Source organism: Zerene cesonia, chromosome 15, assembly GCF_012273895.1.
Source record: "Zerene cesonia ecotype Mississippi chromosome 15, Zerene_cesonia_1.1, whole genome shotgun sequence".
NCBI lineage: Eukaryota > Metazoa > Arthropoda > Insecta > Lepidoptera > Pieridae > Zerene > Zerene cesonia.
The window spans coordinates 1617696-1637336 of NC_052116.1; the positions used below are offsets into that span (position 1 = coordinate 1617696).

General features: G+C 31.6%; 7 protein-coding genes across 9 annotated transcripts; 3 read left to right on the forward strand and 4 right to left on the reverse strand.

Moving 5' to 3' along the window:
• Positions 1–1647: 1647 nt before the first annotated feature.
• Positions 1648–4344, reverse strand: LOC119832263 (probable enoyl-CoA hydratase, mitochondrial). The gene is made up of 3 exons (XM_038355924.1): positions 4003–4344; positions 2542–2718; positions 1648–1823 (listed from the first exon to the last, which is right to left on the reverse strand). The coding sequence occupies exons 1-3, from the start codon at positions 4103–4105 to the stop codon at positions 1663–1665; spliced, it is 441 nt and encodes a 146-aa protein (XP_038211852.1). The 5' UTR covers positions 4106–4344; the 3' UTR covers positions 1648–1662.
• Positions 4345–5055: 711 nt separating this feature from the next.
• On the forward strand, positions 5056–6214 carry LOC119832580 (nucleoside-triphosphatase THEP1). The gene is made up of 4 exons (XM_038356250.1): positions 5056–5247; positions 5340–5596; positions 5795–5989; positions 6128–6214. Exons 1-4 carry the CDS (start codon positions 5196–5198, stop codon positions 6194–6196), a joined length of 573 nt encoding a protein of 190 aa, XP_038212178.1. The 5' UTR covers positions 5056–5195; the 3' UTR covers positions 6197–6214.
• Positions 6201–12162, forward strand: LOC119832581. 2 transcript variants are annotated; one of them, XM_038356251.1, is made up of 4 exons: positions 6201–6231; positions 10302–10420; positions 11395–11549; positions 11981–12162. In XM_038356251.1, exons 2-4 carry the CDS (start codon positions 10364–10366, stop codon positions 12147–12149), a joined length of 381 nt encoding a protein of 126 aa, XP_038212179.1. In that variant the 5' UTR covers positions 6201–6231; positions 10302–10363; the 3' UTR covers positions 12150–12162. The 2 variants fall into 2 exon arrangements, with proteins under 2 accessions (XP_038212179.1, XP_038212180.1); XM_038356252.1 differs by lacking the exon at positions 6201–6231 and adding an exon at positions 9581–9851.
• Positions 6586–9150, reverse strand: LOC119832578 (leucine-rich repeat protein soc-2 homolog). Of its 2 annotated transcripts, none has more exons than XM_038356249.1 (3): positions 7965–9150; positions 7544–7632; positions 6586–7106 (listed from the first exon to the last, which is right to left on the reverse strand). In XM_038356249.1, exons 1-3 carry the CDS (start codon positions 9014–9016, stop codon positions 6838–6840), a joined length of 1410 nt encoding a protein of 469 aa, XP_038212177.1. In that variant the 5' UTR covers positions 9017–9150; the 3' UTR covers positions 6586–6837. The 2 variants fall into 2 exon arrangements, with proteins under 2 accessions (XP_038212177.1, XP_038212176.1); XM_038356248.1 differs by having other exon boundaries at positions 6808–7112.
• A 1565-nt stretch (positions 12163–13727) lies between the features above and the next one.
• LOC119832425 lies at positions 13728–14769 on the forward strand. Its single transcript, XM_038356097.1, has 4 exons — positions 13728–13770; positions 14131–14254; positions 14490–14516; positions 14628–14769. Exons 1-4 carry the CDS (start codon positions 13728–13730, stop codon positions 14740–14742), a joined length of 309 nt encoding a protein of 102 aa, XP_038212025.1. The 3' UTR covers positions 14743–14769.
• Positions 14770–15651: 882 nt separating this feature from the next.
• Positions 15652–17182, reverse strand: LOC119832426. Its single transcript, XM_038356098.1, has 3 exons — positions 17106–17182; positions 16278–16516; positions 15652–15917 (listed from the first exon to the last, which is right to left on the reverse strand). The coding sequence occupies exons 1-3, from the start codon at positions 17180–17182 to the stop codon at positions 15652–15654; spliced, it is 582 nt and encodes a 193-aa protein (XP_038212026.1).
• Positions 17183–17931: 749 nt separating this feature from the next.
• Positions 17932–19139, reverse strand: LOC119832693. Its single transcript, XM_038356411.1, has 3 exons — positions 19055–19139; positions 18535–18771; positions 17932–18086 (listed from the first exon to the last, which is right to left on the reverse strand). The coding sequence occupies exons 1-3, from the start codon at positions 19137–19139 to the stop codon at positions 17932–17934; spliced, it is 477 nt and encodes a 158-aa protein (XP_038212339.1).
• Positions 19140–19641: the final 502 nt, after the last annotated feature.

Here is a 19641-nt window from a genome sequence, read left to right on the forward strand (position 1 = left end):
TGTGAATTTTAAACTTATTTGTCTCTTATCTTACATGCCTTTGCAGTATTTAACTGTTATCTTCATATCTCACCAAAAATAATGCTGAAGTAACTTTACTATTCAATTCTCACTATGATTTTTTGTTTCACTGAAAAAAATGATATGCGTGTTTGTACAATATTGAAAGTCATTAAAAACATGTAGGTTTAACCTCCATATTTTATAATTATATAATATAAATGATTTGAATTAAAATAACTGTATTTACTAATAATAAAATAATTATTGTACTTTTAAAAATATAATTTATATTGATGCTACACAAACATTAATACATATTTTATTAATCCAAACAAAAAAATCCTACTAATATTATAAATGCGAAAGTTTCTAAGGATGTGTGTGTGTTTGTTGCTCTTTCATGCAAAAACTACTGAACCTATTGCACTGAAATTTGGTACGTAGACAGTTACAACAGGAAAACTGGAATAATATATAGGCAACTTTTTATTCCGATATTCCTACGGGATACGGACTTACGCGGGTGAAACCGCGGGGCGCAGCTAGTTTAACATAATCGCTTGATTAATTAATGATTTGTGAAAAAAAAGTCATTATTAATGATGTGTTCTCATAACAGATACATAAAAGTTATTGAAGCACTACACAAAAGGAAAGTAAATGTAAAAAGTATTGATTCAAAATTAATTTTTTCAGCACCTCAATATGAAAACATCAAAATAGATGTTGCTGGGGAGAAGAAGAATGTAGGAGTCATACAGTTGCACCGTCCCAAAGCTTTAAATGCCCTCTGCAAGCCCTTGTTCCAGGAATTAATATAAAATATATATATTTATACATATCTATATCAGACGTGGGAAGCGACTTTGCTTTATACTATGTAGAGACAAACGTATAAATATATTAATAACGTATTACGTATATAATCAAATGTGATATGTAAATACGCTTAAAATAAGGTACAATTACTGAGAGAAATTAAAAATTGTCGTCCTATGTTAACAATATGCGTTTTCAGCATAACTGTATTACTGTCTAGGCTTACTACGAGGTTTTTTTGCTACTGAACACTTCTCTTTATACTGTGGTTTGATAAGTTGTTTTATTTTTTTCATTTAAAAGTGGCGAAATGTTCTAAAAGCTATACAATTCAAGCTTAACCTATAAATCTTCAAGAATAACCTATTTATCATTCATGACGTGCTTTTTTTTTTTAATCTGAGGGATCTTAATCTACGAACTGATAATTTTATAATTATTTCTTTTTTAATAATAATCATATGGTTGCAATTTATATAATAATTAAACTGTTAAGTGAATGTATACGAAAGGTTTTTTTTTTAGTTACAGATAACAGATTATACAATATGTGTTTTTACTAAATTTAACTAAAATTCGTCAGAGGTATGGGGTAACAATTTTCGAGTGATTTGCATACATTTATATAATAAAAATATGTTTTATATGTAACTGTGTCTGTGGTCTGTCCCGTCGTACTCAGTATCACCATCAATCATGTACATATCAAATAGTGAAAAAAAATTTTAATTCGGTTCTGAGATTAGCGCGTTCAAACTAACAAACATTTCAGCTTTTATTTTACTAGTATACATTCAACACTTCCCACGTATGTAGTGAATAGTGATGGAAGAATGTTATTTATCCACTCACCGCAAAACCATTCACCGCAGCTATTATGGGCTTGCCGCAGTTCGATACGTCCTCCCACTCTTGTAAGAATCCAGCCTTGTTGTTGGAGCTGTAAGTGTTGTTTTGCATTTCCTTGATATCGGCTCCAGCCGCGAACGCCTTTTCGTTACCTGACAAATAATAATTAATATTAATGAAATGATTACCCAATCCGTTATAGTTAAAGTAACTTAATCCCTCGATTCTTATTTAAGGAAGGCAACACATTCATTTCCTTGCAGAGTGGATGGTTATGGGAGCGTGGTTAGTCTTTTTTTTATAGTGGGGAAGTCTTACATAGATAACATAGCCCACGGCCCCTGGGGTCTTCACCTAACATAACCCGCGGCTCTTGCCGTGGGTTATGTTGGATTACTACCGAATAAAACCCAACCGTGTTCCGTCCAGCCGCATTGGTAAAGGGGCCACGGGTATTTATTGGAATTCGTCCGTGACACGTCTACTCGTTTGCTATCCAATATCATAAAAAATTAATTATCCTTTGTAAATGTAATCCTATGACTAGTATTTAAACATATAATGTTGAAATATTATTTTTCAAGTCTTTCTACAATTAAACTGAATGTCGCAAATAATATAACATAGAAATAATAATTATAGCTAACTAGTCCCCCCCCCATTAGTGTATTTCCTTTGTCTAACTAGTCCATTGCGTTACGCTGTGTTTGTTTTCCTAGACATACACTGGCCTTTTTTACAGATTTAATCAAAACTGGAGCAGTGATTTAGATATAAATGTAGACGGACAGACAAACATTCATTTACCTTATTAGTAGGGGCTCGAATTTACGGATTAATTATCACAGTCAGTGTTCAAAATATTCTCACCAGTAATAATGATAGCTGCAATTTTGTCATCTTGATCAAAATCCTTCACAGCTTTTCCCAATTCCTGGAACAAGGGCTTGCAGAGGGCATTTAAAGCTTTGGGACGGTGCAACTGTATGACTCCTACATTCTTCTTCTCCCCAGCAACATCAATTTTGATGTTTTCATATTGAGGTGCTGAAAAAATTAATTTTGAATCAATACTTTTTACATTTATTTTCCTTATATCTTGTGCTTCAATAACTTTTATGTATCTGTTTTGAGAACACACCCTTAACAATGACTTATTTTTCACAAATCATTCAACTAAGTGATTATGTAAAATTTTTTTGTTTAGATTAATTAAATATGTATTAATGTTTATGTAGCATCAATATAAATTATATGTTTAAAAGTACAATAACTATTTTATTATTAATAAAATAAAATAAATAAATAATTTGTATTAATGCTTGGTAAATACAGTCATTTAATTTAAAATCAGTTACATTATATAATTATAAAATATGGAGTTTAAACCTACATGTTTTTAATGACTTTCAATATAGTACAAACATGCATATCATTTTTTTTCAGTGAAACAAAAAATCATAGTGAGAATTGAATAGTAAAGTTACTTCAGCATTATTTTGGTGAGATATGAAGATAACAGTTAAATACTGCAAAGGCATGTAAGATAAGAGACAAATAAGTTTAAAATTCACAATCTTAGTTCTGATAAGACAATTATATTTACATTTAATTTCCTGTTAACCAAAATGGCACAGTAACACATTACATAATAACTGAAAATTAAGTAAATTTCATTTATTTTCATATAAAATTCTTTTACCACTTCAAATACTATGTTTTGTTAGAAGTATTTGTAAAAAAGGTACTTATTCATAGCAACACATGCTGTCTACGGGCATTGAAAAATTGAGATTATTAAAATTTTGTTAAAGCAATTTATTGCAATATAAATAATAAAGTGTTAAATAAGAATTTATTTAAATTTTAAGCCATATAAAGTGGGGGAAAAATACTGTTGAATTCTCTATAATTAACTGATTATTGAGAATATATTAAACTTATTCATTCTATCAATATATTTAAGTAAGTCAGGCATTTATCAATTGAGATAGGATATATCATAAGTATATGTTAAATGCATAATAATCAATACTATTTTACAATAGCCATCAGGATCACAATATTTTTGAAGTTATAGATCATATTTTTAGTATTTTTTAAATAAAAATAATGCAATTTATAAATATTATACACATTAGAAAACTTTATAATAGAATCTGAACCTAAAATGAGTGAATGTTATTAAGTAAGTATTTTATTACTACCTAATATTCTTGTCTCAAGGCCACAAAAAAATTAAATTCCAGTCACGTATTTTTTTTTAACTACCAGAATTCAAATTTTGTACCTTTATGATCAATTTCTTAAACTTTAAAAACTTATGTTTACCTGTGCTGTAAAACTTTATAAGACCGGCATTTGCAACAGCACGACCTCCATTGAAGGTATTTCTTCCTAAAACCATGCGAGTTATTCCAGCTACTGAAGCCATTTCTTACTATTTACAAGTTTATTTCAATACACTAATAGGCACAGCTTCCAACGCGGAGATATCGCAACTATGGACGGCCGAGCAGAAAAAAATGAACTTTGATACCGATAGGTGATAACTGTGTAGACACTAGCTATATCTTCTATATACGTATTAAGTCATAGATTATACACTTATGATCATATTATATGAAATAAGTTATCGCGGTTTGTGATAAGAATTAATGTCAAAACTTTTATCAAACTTCAATATATAATATACATACTTGCTTTTTTTTAATGGCAACAAGTCAGAACTATTTGCCAGTGTCAAGTTTTTTTTTTCTTCCTTTATGGCAATAGTGTCAAGTTAAAAATAATTCTTCGATCAAATTTTTTTTTTGACTTTGTCACATAGATAAATAAAATGTAAAAAGTTACCCAAATCATTGAAAGTTCTTATAGCAATTAAATTATACATTACTAAATGATACCTGATTCTTCACTCGAGTAGTACCCGTCTGAAATGTAGTATAATGCGCTTATAGCTTCACCTACACAAATTTAATACCCTGTTCAAGGAATTTTTTAACCAAATGCCCTGAATCAATAGGTATAGGGTACCTACGCCTAGGTCTGTATAGGGCCACAATATTTTTTTGACGTTGGATTAGGGACAGATTTACATTTTAATAAATCTTATGGCACCGATAATTTAAAAGCAAAATATTGTCACACGAGAAATAAAAGAGAATAAGTGCAAAAAAACTTTGGTTGTAATCAGTTGTAATTTAAAATTAGTTGTACCCTTATTATTACACTACTCTTTGATTAGTTTCTTCTGGATTTATGAACTAGTGTAATAAGCGCTTTATATGTTAGAATATACATAAGTAAACTGTGCTTATTGCTTATACTGCAATGTTTATACCATACCACAGATAATAGATACCAATTCGTGGGTAGCTGTAACGTAGATGGGGGGTAGGCAGTAATTACTAACCTACCCAGTAACTAGTTCTTAATCTGTGCTACTAACTAGTTCTTAATCTGTGTTGTAATGACATTTTCCCTTTTCAGCTGTTGTTTGTTTTTAAAACTAAATTGCAACTATGATATCAAACAAACTTAATGTGAAATATTTTCTAATAACTGGTGATCCTGGTAGCGTATAAATTGTCAAAAATAATATATAGGTGCTTTGTTTTCGCATACGCAATGTTTTCACATTTCCATTGCTCTATAAAAAATTTCAGGAGTTGGAAAAACTACTTTAACCAAAAAGCTATGTTCATTACTACAAACAAATGGAATTAAAACCACTGGATTTTATACGGAAGAAGTTAGGAAAAACCGAGTCAGAGAAGGTTTCGACATCATTACTTTAGATGGCGATCAGGGTAGATTAGCAAGAGTTCAGAGCTTACTTAATTTCCCCACCAAATTTTCCGTCAGCAAATATGGAGTATTAATTGAAGAATTTGAAAATGTTGCCCTGCCTACATTACAGAAGGTCAGAAAATGGTACATTTACACTAGCTGCATGCTCGGCGTCATTTACTTTAAAAAACTATCCTAACTTTTAAATTGGATAAAACTGCACGTAGTTTGCAAATTTAATTAAAATGGGTTGAGTAGTTTAGGAGCCCATCGCAGACAAACAAAGTAACACATAATTTATATATTAAGATGTTTAATTAATTTTTTTCAGACACAAGACCCTAAAACATGTTTAGTAATAGATGAAATAGGAAAAATGGAATTTTTCAGTGCACCATTCAAGAACAGGGTAAAAGAAATATTCACTATAGAATCCGATTATATAGTTCTAGCAACAATACCAGTCAGAAAAAGTGATCCTTTAATTGAGTTCATCAGAAACCATAATAAGGCAAAATTATGGGTGGTGAGAATCATTATTTTTTACTTATAATACTTCAGATTAAAGGTTTTGTTTATATAAAAAAGCAAATTCAGTCGATTTGTTAGCTTAATTTAATAATTATGTATACATATAACATATTAAGGCAAACTTATATTGTAGGTAACAAGAGAGAATAGAGACACCATTCATGAAGATATTATTATGGCAATGAAGCAAGCTATCTTATAATTTTTATTTATTGAAAAATGAAAACATTTGAAAAGGTATCTTTTTTTGAATAAGACAGTTCAGACTTTCAGAGATTCAATCATATATCTATAGTATGAGGATATATTGTTGCCTAGCTGGGTCCTATAAGAATTTTAAAAGGAAATGCTTCTGATTAATGAAATATACATAGTTTTTAAAGTGATCTCTTATTTAATACAAGCATAATCAATACAACTTTTACTATATCTGTAATGGATAATAATATTACATGCATTATACAGTGCCACAATCCTCTGAAATTAAGGCTGTTGTCATCCGGGCATTACTTTAAATAAGTTTTGGCATTTTTTAACAACTAAAATTAAAAAAGAAAGCAATATAACACAGAGCACTTTAAGTAGCGAACAATAACAATTCAAAATACCAAGTAAAATATGTAATAATCCAACAAATTATTTATGTGCTGTGTGAGTCAATTTGTTTTTCAATTGCTACACCAGTGTAGAAAAAATACATGTATATTTAACATTTTCAACATGAGGTATATTTATTGCTTGTGAAAAAGGAGTAAGCTTAGGTATATTAAACTCTTTCCTATACTTTTTATTTCATATTGTTGATAACAAACTGTTTGTATATGTACTATAGGTGCATATATATCAACTCTCATCGTCAGAGAGATCATCAAATTGTCCATTTACCTCTCTAGTTATTCTAGGATTACATATTTTCTCATATTTCACTCTTTCTGATATAGATACAGTATGCAAGTCACTTGGACAAAAGTGTCCTTCCTCCATCTTTCTTTTCACAAATGTCAGCCACTGTGACTGTGGGGGTATTGTGGATTTTGGGGTATAGTGGGGTTGCCACCAGTCTTCCGAGTCCCAATCTTCAGATAAATTTGATGAGGGTCTCTCTTGAGGCTCTGTAACTTTATCAGAAACTCAAAATCAAACATTTATTCATTCAACTAGACTTCTTATAGAAGCACTTTTGACTCGTCATATTTCACAGTTATAACATTTACCACCGGTTCTGAAGGCAGTTTCTACAGAGAAGAGTCAGGCAGAACCTAATTATTAATATTACTATACATTTTTTATTTTATTATTTCCGTGTGTTGCAGTTTTACTGCGGTTGATTTAGATTAGTTACCAATTGACCCCATTTTATTAAATTTTCAGCCATAAAAGTTGTAAAGAAGTTGTTTGTGATTAAGCGTCAATAATATTTTGTAACAAAAAACTCACGGTTACTACATTGTCTCTATTATGTAGATACATTATACACAACTTTACAATTATAACTACTTTATAGTTAAGAGACATAAATATAGTTAATATAGAAAAGTCTTAACATTACCATTATTCTCATCATCACCCGATGAACAAAATTCATCATCAGTTTTGTCTGTAGTGTGATCACTCTCTTCATGGGTAACCTCTGGTTTCCTGGAAATGTATTATGTACAATTAACAATTTAATTTCACTAGTATTCAAAAAGTGGATGATCAAAATTATTTTAGATTCTATAGTGTGCAAAAAAACAAATACTACAAACTTGGGAAGGTATAAATAGAATAAATTTGATGATGAGGTGGAATCAAACCTGTGTATTATACTGGGGTGATGCTATACCACTTAGCCACCCATGATCGTGCTTAGCAAGAATAAAAAAAAAAAAAAACTATTAATACTGCAATAATATTATTGTTTATCAACCTAATTAATTATAATGGTTATTAATTACCTTCCCCAATTAATTATAATGGTTATTAATTACCTTCCACTGTATCTATTCTCAATATGTAACCTTATTTTATTCCTCTTTTCCAAATACAGCTCATCATCTGGCTCCTCAAAATAATTTTGTGCTAAATCTATTTCTTCTAAAGTTCCTAAATCTGGTAAATCATTTAAAAAATTATCATACAAGTCTAGTTTTTTAAGATTTTCTAAATTGCCGATTTCTTCTGGTAACATGCAGAGTTCATTATTGTTAATACATAGTACTTCTAGCTTTTTTAAATTAACAATCTCCGTGGGCAAATACAGTATACTGTTAAACGATAATAAACAAATCACTAAGTTTTCTAATTGACAAAACTCTTTCGGTAAACCACTTATTTTATTTTGTGACAGATCAATTTCCCTAAGATTTTTATAAATGTTTATTTTAGGTGAGATGTTGCAAACAAATGTAAAGCATAGATTTAGCCTTTCTATATCACAGCATTTATCTAAACCTAAACTTGGTACATCTTCAATAACATTAGCGGCCATATAACTCAAGTCTTTCGCACCCAATTCAATACTTTCAGCATTACAAAATGTACTTAATATTTCTATATATTTACTTAGTCTACAATTATAAATTATGACATCTTTGACTAGACATTTATACTGTAGAAGCTCTTTGAAGTAGGTATCTTGTAAGGCACTTGTTATAGTAATGTTATTGCTCAAGTTAATTTTTTGTAACTTCGTGGGGGATTCAGACCATATCCAGTAGGGTGGACTTAGCAGTTTATTATTTGATATATCTAATTCTTCTATCTCGTGGCAAAAATATGGAGTGTCGTCAAAATATTGAATGCAATTCGAAGAAATATCTAATCGTTTTAAAAACTTTAGCTGCATTACAGGTTGTGGCACATATTCAAGTTTGTTATTCGATAAGTTTATTTCACAGAGTTGTTCGGGAAATTTTATGTTCTCGTCAATATCACTGATGTTCTTATGGCTTATATCGATAATCGTGAGGTTTTCTTTCAAGTTACTTATTGTAGTAAATCCATTGATTTTAATAATCGGTTTTTCGTCATTTTCCGCCATTTATAAAATTGTGGCTGAAGCAAGAAGTCAAGAAGTTATAGTATACATATATAAATATTGATTTATAAAGGAATTATAAAGAATAGGATTAATAAAATCATAAAGTTTGTTAGATTTTTGAAAATCCAACCTACAAACTTTGACATATTGTGAAACGTCAAATGTGAAATGACAGATATATACATTTTGATATTCACGTTCATAAATCCAAATATTTCAATCTTATAACAATAGCCATATGAAACTATAGTCGTCTAAACTCTGTCTCCTAAAGGTATACCTAGCGTAGGCCAGGCTTTTAGGAGTTTGCCATTCTGTTGTTTTAGTTTTATTTTAATGAAAGCAATAAATATAAATTATTTGTCTTATGTATTAGATTTGCCGACGAAGCAATACTGTTTGAAGCAATTTATGTTAACTTTTATATAGTTTTTTGAAGCAAAAGCGCAAAAAGAGAATTGAAAATAGAATCGAGAATAGAATCGAATAAATCTTTTCTTTAGCTTCAAACCATTCGAACCCTACAAAGCCAGTTATTGCACCAAGGTACCTACGCTTTCATAATTTGTAAACATCCATGTAACTAATCACGTGCGATTATTTAAGCATAAAACGTAGGTTTAGTAAACATCCTGGTTGAACCGAACAATGGAAGAAGGGTGCTAATCGAGAATATTAGGGCATTTGGTTATTGTTAAAATGAAATTACGGACCTATTTATGGGGAAATATATTAGTGGTAGTATTCTTAACGACGGTCATGTGTGCTAAAAATTCAGATGAATCTAATAAGCCTGAAATTGCCAGAACTGGTAAAACGAAACGACAAAAAATGGGTAAGGCATAAGTTTTATTACCTACTGTATCCATATGTAGTATGGACCTAAAGTTTATTCAGGTACCCAGAATTCTGATTTACGTACATACCTAAAAGAGGCGAAGCGTGCCATAAGGGGCTGCCCCCTTATCTCAAATCTCGTCAAATTTGTGGCCCATTTTTTAAGGTGGTAATGGAGAGACTGGTAGGAGTTAAAATCTTTAAATCTAATAAATAATTATCTTAAATCAAATTTGGAGGTCCTCTGCACACGTTAGGAGGCTTCCTTAGCCTGGGGGCCCCGTATAATTGATATGGCTGAACCGGCGGTGGTTATGCTTCTAGTACGTACGTCATTCTTAACTATATTAAAACCCTTTAGTAACGACGCATCAAGATTGAAAACACCTCGTATTGCCATATGTTAAAAAAATATATATTTTGAAAGTAAGTAAAAAAATGGTTTCAGTGCAAAACTCTGCTGTAGGCACTTTATCAAATGTTATAACACAAATTCAAAATCTACCAAACATGGACATGGGTAGAAGATTCCAAACGCCTTGCAAGACTGGCAATAAATGTGGAAAGGTAACGATCTCAAACTAGTTTTTTAAATTATTAATAAAATATAAATAAAATAACTTTATTTCTCAAGCAAATATAAATTATGATAATTTATATGTTATCCAGATATTATTGCCTATATCATTATTTCTTTGCGTTGGAAAATAAAACTTCGCGAGGGATTTTTGTCAAATAATAATATCATTCAATAGCAGATTAGGTCTTCTTAAATTGGATTTGATTGCCGTAGAAACAAAAGTTGAACATTCGTGTAGTGAACGTTCAAACATTCATGTCGTATTTTTATTTATTTTTCTTTTATAATTTAAAATCTCGTGTGTTATTTTTTATTCCTACGCTCCTTTCACATATAGATAATATTGCGAGCAAGCATTTCGCATTACTTTTTTGGTACAAAAACAATCAAGAAAATCGATTCGACCGTTCTGAAATGTATTCCGAAATAATATTTATATTATAATAATAATAATAATAAAATCTTTATTTTGCCAAAACATACCTTACATATCTATGTACATTGCCTCTTAAACTAGAAAAAAAAAATCTGTATCTTAAGAGCCAACGTTCCTCCTTATAAAAGTAAATCTATATTTAAATGTGCAAGCAAAACAAAAATTTAATTAGGTACAAAAACAAAAATAAATTAATTTCTACAGTTGCTTAACACGTAAAAATAAAAAATAAAAAAAATAAAAGTCCGTGTGTGTGTGTGTGTGTGTGTGTGTGTGTGTGTGTGTGTGTGTGTGTGTGTGTGTGTGTGTGTGTGTGTGAGTGTGTGAGTTTGTAAGTGAGTGTGTATGTGTGCGTGTGTGTTTTAGCTTGTACATGCTTATTTGCGTCTGTAAATATTTTAGCATGTTTTAAAACTAGTTATATTCTCTGTCTCCACGTAATTCAATGTTTGCAGCATTTCGGATAACTTCTTCTTTAAATTGTATGTGTTAAGGTTAAATATTAATAAGCGACGATTATTCTAGGTAATAAAACGTTTAATGGTGCCAAAATTAGCTCAATTAGAAAATACGATAATGGGTATAATGAAAGAGCTCTCCAAACTGCCACCGGGTTCCCGCCTTCCGGACAAATATACAAAAACGGAACCGATCAAGTTACTTCTGGATCAAAATTACAAGTTAGTATAAATTTTATGATAATTTTTAAGTTTCCGTATCCAAAGGATAAAATAGGACCACACAACAATACGACAACATCTATCTAATACGTTTGATAAATACGAATGTGTCTCATTAATAAGTTTTTTTTCCTCTATAACTACTATATAATTAAATATTAATATAATATGTTCTCCGAATATAACTACTCGATATAAAACAAAGTCAGCTTCTCTGTCCGTATGTCCCTATGTATGCTTAATTCTTTAAAGCTACGCAACGGATTTTGATGTTTTTTTTTAATAGATAGAGGAAGGTTTATATGTATAATAACATCTATTAAACTACTCCGAATTTAACGCGTGCGAAGCCGATGGCAAAAACTAGTAACCTATAAACTAATAAACTAACAACGAATATAAATTATTCGTGATTTTTTATTTGTTTACAGAGAGGACGTATGTATGGATAAACTGGAATCTTGTTTGAAAGAAGATAAGCGACGAAAGCGCATCTTAAAGAAGCTCTTCTTCAAGAAATACAATTCGATACGACAAGAATTGATCGGCTATGGCGGCCGGAGGCTTTGGGGCGGCGAAGGGAATTTATTCTATAGATAGTTGCAATAAAGTTTTATGATAAAATGTGTTTTATTGGATTTTTTTATGTACATCTCTTATATAATTTAATTTTAGTTAAAGCTCGCTTTCCGCCCGCGTGGATTTCGGTCATATCGCGCGATATTCATTCAATACATAAATATGTCTTAAACATTTTGTTTGACAATAAGGAACTTCCATAGAAACTTTCATCCCCTATGTCAACCCCATCTACCATTTTTTTCGCATTATAAAGTATGGTATGTCCTTTCCCAAATTCAGCTCCATCTTCATATCAATTATTATAAAAATAGTAATAATTTTCAATACTAATAATAATAAGATAATATACTATTGATTAAATAAGCTACCATAATTTTATTAATTGTCTTATTTGTTGAATGCTTACGTATGCTCTATGAAAATATAAGCAATTACTATGTCTCTCTAGTTTAATTGAGCAAAATTCTTCTAATATTATCCGCGAAAATTTGTTATAATGTTGGGATCTACATCAAATTTGGTACAGAGATAAATTACAGTCTGGATTAACACAGGCTTTTAGCCGGGTACCAGGCGAATGGCGAGTGGAACCTTGTCAACATTTATTAACATTGACTATGGATAAAGTTTCTTTAAATTTTAGCAACGATAAATTTTTCATTGATTGTACTCTCTTTATCCTATTATTATGAACATATAATATTCCGTTAATATTAAGTAAAAAAGTCAAATTCGTATAAATGCTCATGGTGGTTTATCTTTTATGAACTCTGATTTCTAGAGGAAAGTTTTACAACATTGTTCCGTTTATTTTTTTTTTTTCGAAATTTTCCGCCCTGGGCACTAGCCTTTTAATATATTAAGGGTCGTTAAATTTAGTTAGCCTATGTTACATGGCTGCATAATTCTATGCATATATATTATTATATATATCATATATATTATTTCTTGAGATTTCATTTTAACAATAATTAATTAAAAAAACTCCAACCCCATTTTGTACTGTCGGCCATCTTGAATTTTTTATTTAACATAGTGTATAGTATATAGTATATAACCCAGGGGGGGTTAATAACATTAATAACGCCCCTCTTTGTGCGTCGGGTGTTAAAAATATGCTCAAATTCACGTGAAGCGGCTTAGAACTTTAATCACGTGTCGAGGTTTGTTTGTTGATCGATATAATAAAGGCAAACATACTTTGTTTTTCTAAACATTTCTGTTTCGATTACAACACTTTTTCTTAGCGCGCTTTCCAAAAGGCAATTCGGTTTGTGCATTTACAAAATATGTACTGGTTATAAGGTTGAAATATATCTATAACTGCAATTTAAATATGACTAATAAGTACATAACGTTAGAGATGTATTTTATTTTATTACTTATAATAAGAGGCATTTTGGCTGTAGATGACAGTAAGTACCTTTATACCTACTGTTAATATATTGTTTCTTAATTGTATTACAAAATCTAGTTATTGTTAAATTTTTAAAGAAATTTGAACGTAAAATATTGTTTCGATGAAGTCTATTTCGATTTCGCCCCTTTTTTCGTTACGACTCTCTTGCTTTCTTAACACCGATAATATTCTTAGCAATGACGCAAAACGCCACATTTACTAAGTATCTAGCGTCAGTCAGTAAGTCCACTTAAGGTTTATCTTCTCCGACAAGTGGGTGAAAACTATATTTTACTAAAAAAAAGCTTTTCTTTGAACCTACATAAACAGGGTTTCCTTAAAAATATGGTCAATGCCATATTTAATGCAAAAAAAAAATATTAAAAAATATTCATACAGTTTAGCTATTTTTATAAAAAGAGCTAAAGTAATTCTTAGAGATGAAACGTAAGTAACGAAACGTATAATTTATAGTGATTTTTGTTCGTTTAAAAAAATCGGATTTAAATTATTGTTTCAAAGATGTCTCGTTTCTAGATCATTTTAGTAATTTAATAATAATTTTAACGTGTTTGAAATCGGCTTAAATGATGATTCCAGGTCTCCTATTCACGGTTTCTAGAGCGCCGAGATATTTCGGTATTCTCCAAGATCACAGAGGTCAGCCGCTCTCTGTTGAAGTGTCTGAGGAATATATGGACCAAGACTACATCGCTACCAATAGGTCAGTAGACATCTATTTAAAATTTGAATACGTGTTTTTTCCGCAAGAGTTTAATTTTATTGCCTTAATTCCATGTGATAATTAATATTTGATTTTCGAATTGAATTATACATGCAAGCTTGTATCTGTTCTTTTAAATATAAAAATGTAAATAAATTCTTTTATATGGATTGTAATGGCCTAAATTATATTTACGTAAATTACAAAACTTTTTAATAATGTGTATTTTTTACAGAAAGAGGCATAAGATAGACTGGAATAAGTAAGTTTTGTATATTGTTTCTTGCGTGATATGTATTTAATTTAAATAAATATTTATAGCTATTCTTATACTATATACTTTAGTTATTAAAATTTTGTACTTTCTGTCTAGAAATCCTTTGGATATGGATGACTTCGATGATGATGAGACAGAAGAAATTTTAGATGAAAAAGATAAGGATGTTAAATTACCTAATAAATTTAATCTACAAGCTGGACCTGTTTGACAGGAAAAAAATGTATATACACGTTAAGATAATCTTATATTATAATAAATATTATTTAATAAAGGACTAATAATGCTTTAGATTTTTAATGATTCAGTATCACCTTTGAATTAAGCTCTTCTAGCATACGAAGTAAGAATAAAGAGAGCTTTGAGACATCGAGATTTATTTATTTATTGAGTACGTCCCGGTTGCGCCCATATATCAAGATTCCTGTTTTATCCCAAGGGAGCATTAAATCGGGATAAAAGGTCACCCAAGTCAGCTCATACCCTGTCTGTATACCAAATTTCATCAAAATTACCTAGTAAAGTAATCTTCTGCGGTTCTATATTTATTTAATCTCCTAGTACGCTATCAATAATATAATAATAAGTTAGTTTCTTAACTCAAATAAACTAATTAATTCAAGAGCTTTTAGTCTGTCCCTATGTATGTAAATATGCTTAGGTCTCAAAAACTACACAACGAATTTTGATGGGTTTTTTTTAAAAGATAGAGTGATTAAAGAGGAAGGTCTATATGTAAAATAACATCTTTTAAACAACTCGGAATTGAACGAGTGCGAAGCCGCTAGCAAAAGCTAGCAGTAATTGTAGTAATATAATAAATAATAAAACTTGTTACTCGTCCCGGCTCCGCTCGAGTATCCACATTTTTTGCAAGCTTTTCAAATTTTCAAATACATTATAGTTAATACGTTCAGCTCTTCTAGAGTTATACGAAGTTGTGTAACTAGGACGAACTTTTATATGCGTGTATAAGATTTCTAAGTTTGTCGATCTTTCTTTGAAAAGTCAACTGAAAACAACCTTCAAAGGTAAAACTTATTTTATCACTAGGTTGGGTAGGTACATAAAAATATCGTATAATAAAAAAAGTAACAAAATTTATTACGCCAACTCAAAACTATCGCATATCATCGTACATATGAGCAAATCTTTCCTCAATGGATTCTCGAACATTCGCCGGGAAAAGCGGCATCCTGGCCATTTCGAGGGACTCTTCTGAATAGTCTGTGGTCTCATCTGAGTATTGATCAGCTATGTGATCCTGGTAGATCTTCTCGCATTCGCTGGGATGGTCAGATTTAACAGTACTGGGGTGGTAGCCTATGGCTTCTATGGGACCCACTGTTAGATATGGCACTTGAGTAGTCACTTGGAAATGCTTGTCTGAAATAATTATGTATAATGAATATTTGGAATGGTTGGAAGTGATGGATAGGAAGGTAAGGGCTTGGATTTATAAGAGGTAATCGTAGAATTATAAATTGTATAGCGCAGTAGAAAAATATTTCAATTTTTATTATAAAATTTAAACGGTTGTCGTTTGTATTAAGCTATGACATTTAAAATCACACCAGGTGATGTAATATTGTATAATATTGAGTTAGTCTCTGAGAATCCTTACCAATATCATAATTGCGAGAGCAATTCTATCTGCTAGTAATATGTACACTATCCTTCTAGTTCACTTAATGTATAAAAACGATATGTAACTATACTCGTACTCTATTTTTACCCTGAACTTACAGTCTATATGATCCGGTATTATAACGGTAGCGACGGTTTTAGCAACTCTATCATCATAGTAATCTCCGAGTATGTCAACTTTTCCGCCTTCATTTACTTCCTTCCACTGCGGCGCTTTACTGCATTCGTCTTCGAGATGTCGTCTCCCGGAACCGTGGTGGATGCGAGGCGGTGGCAACTCAGTGAGCGGTACGAAACTCTTGGCAATTTGAGCACCCACTGGTTTTACGTTTAGTAACCTACGGATATATATTAATGGAGATAATAATACGGTATTTCAGATAAATTACATGTAATGCTTTTTTTAAGGTATTCTATATCAATATAGATGTTAGACTGCACGTATCTGACTGCGATCACACAAATGTGTGGAACTGGTTTTGACAGTAGTCAGCCCTAATAATCATAAATAACCTAGTATCAACTCCTTCGTGGTGAGAGTTCTTAACGCCAAGCTAAGCAACTACATGGTCGAAGAGAGTTGCGTTTCGTCACTTCCGCGGACGGATATCTAAAGCCACGGAGCCCCGTCACACGTCGAAGACATAACAAGTGAAATTAGTACTTTATATTAGTTTATATGGGCCATAGTTTTAAGCTATTTAAGATCTTTTGACTATACTACGAATTGCCTGAAAGAAATCTGTACTAATATTATTAAGCTGAAGAGTTTGTTTGTTTGTTTGAATGCACTAATCTCAGGAACTGATCCGATTTTAAAATTCTTTCGGTGTTAGATAGCCCATTTATTGAGAAAGGCTTATGCTATATATTTACCCGCCCGTGGTAAGCCGGGACGGACCGTTAGTGAATAAATAAAGTACTTACTTATTAAAGATCAGGCTGCTCCTAATCTCCGCCTGCGCAGCACAGAAGAAAGCGAATCCGACGGCGCTCAGCCACATTTTCACCAAATCATTTTACGATTAACGCGAACATCTGGTGAGCAGACTTATAAACGATTTATCTAGATAGCAGTAACAATAAAACCGCGCATTGTTCCTCGACAATACAACAGGTGGTCTCGCCTTTTGTTTTTCGTGTCACGATACTTGATTGTAATCCTGAATCGTGCAATACCGGATGAAATGGAGTTTGTTGAAAGTTTAGATTTCGGCCGGGATGGTGATGCAGTTTCTGCTTTTGTGTTTGAATCAATACGCATTATATTTTGGCACATAAATATTCTAATTTTGAGCATACGTTTGGAAGGAATATGATTGGGAAGGAATCCTAGAGATGTGTGTGTGAGATTACCTATTTCTCATAACATTTCAAGGAGTGGAAATTAGTAGTGTCCCCTAGACAATTAAGGCAAGGATTGTATTTGTAGTGACCCTTTTGGGGTTGTAAATGCATTAAGTATCTATTTTATTGATCGATTTTCCTTTACGGGCAAGTAGGTGATTAGACTTCTGTATACTGTCGAATCGAGCCATTTTTTTAATTCCTCGCTGGGTTGAATCCGGGAGTCCGCATTTCTCCGTTCAGCTGATAACTTGATAATGAAAATTAATCAGTTTAATTTGTTTCTGTACTTTTTTACTTTAGTGAAACAGGATTCTCGTAACAAGACTGCAGATTCATATAGCAACAATTCAGAATTATAAAGAGCTAAAAAAAAAATTGTGCAAGCTTTTAATTTTTATTGCTCCTAATACAAGCGCCCTCTCTTCTTTTTGTATACCACAGGGTCGAGATGCCATGTCTGGTTGCCTCCACAAGAAATGAGGGTGTAGCAGCCTCCATACACGATGGGAGGGTCTGTGTCTGGTACACAAACGTTATCTTGACAGAACGTGGCTGTACCTACAAAGAAGATTGAACAAGATCTATTTATTCGTGTATAATGTAAGACTGTAGTCTAAATAATATGTAACGAAAACAAGTTGCTATCCTTATCCTACTAATATTATAAATGCGAAAGTTTGTAAGGATGTATGTGCGTTTGTTACTCTTTCACGTAAAAACTACTGAACCGATTGCAATTAAATTTGGTACGTAGATAGCTGGACAACTCTGTAATAACATATAGGCAACTTTTTATCCCGATATTCCTACGGGGTACGGACTAAAGCGGGTGAAACTGCGGGGCGCAGCTAGTTTTGATATATTTGAAAAGAAATTGTAAAAACACATCAGTCGATTTAGGAACAATAGTAAAGACTCTCCTTGAAAAACTAATACAATCGAATATGGCATGTTTAGATCAAAATATTTTAGCTAATTAATTATCTATTACTGTTTTTGATCTTACCAACGTATCCAGTGGGCCTTGCCTGCCGTTTATTCTTCACGTAATCCACAACAGCCTTGGACAGCGCGTAGAAGTGTTTACTGGCTTTATACCTCATCTTGGCTAAAGCTGCGTCACAATCGCTCTTATCTGCTCTGCAGTGGTAGACGAGATTGTGTGTATTCGCCTTTATCATTTCTTCTCGAAGTATTTGATACTTCGTGTCGGTGTGAAGCATTTGGGCGAAGCGGACGTTTACTGTGGATAATAAAATTAGGAAGCTACCTGTAGCAAATTTCCACGTCAGAAGTTTCTTTGTGCAGGGTTGGTAACCGTGTAAAAGATGTTATACTGCATGTAGGTCTACTTTACGTAGTCCAAATAATTATAATCATGGTATGGGAACATGAAACTTCAAAGATTCTGTGATAAGCTACGAGCTTAAGCGAAATTGTTAACTCTCAATCTGGATTATCGAGACCGTTATAAGTCTTTGAATTTAAAGCTAGATTATAAGTTATCAGTAATAAAATATACTCACAGCCTGCACCTACCAAATAGCTGAGGGAAAATTGTACATTTCCACACAGTTGTAATAAAATAACAGCCAATGTGACTGCCTTCATGTCTATGCAACTACATATAAGAAAAAAAACAATAATAGTATTTTCACAATAACATTGACCAATTAATTTAACTTAATTGCCCCGTAAACTTTTAATAGTCTTTAACAAATTCAACTAGCGTTCCTTCAATGTTATACCTGTATATATTGTGTTCTATATTGTATTTTTTCTACACGAATATTATATAGAGGAATCGTATATACATTTGCCATGTTTTCACACTATTGGACCGATTTCAAAAATTCCCTCACTATTGGATAGCTGCAACTGCAGTGAGTGATATAGGTTATAAATGTACCACGGTCGAACCCGCGACGAACGGCTAATCTAAAGCTAAATAGTGATGTATGTAACAACACCCTTATTACCAATAAGCTTTAAATATTAACCTTCAAACAATTTTATCACCACAATTCGTTCCATGAATTTAATTTTCTTTAAACTATATGAATACAGAAGCCTCTAAGCTCATTGGAATTAATGACACCAACAGTGAAGGTAC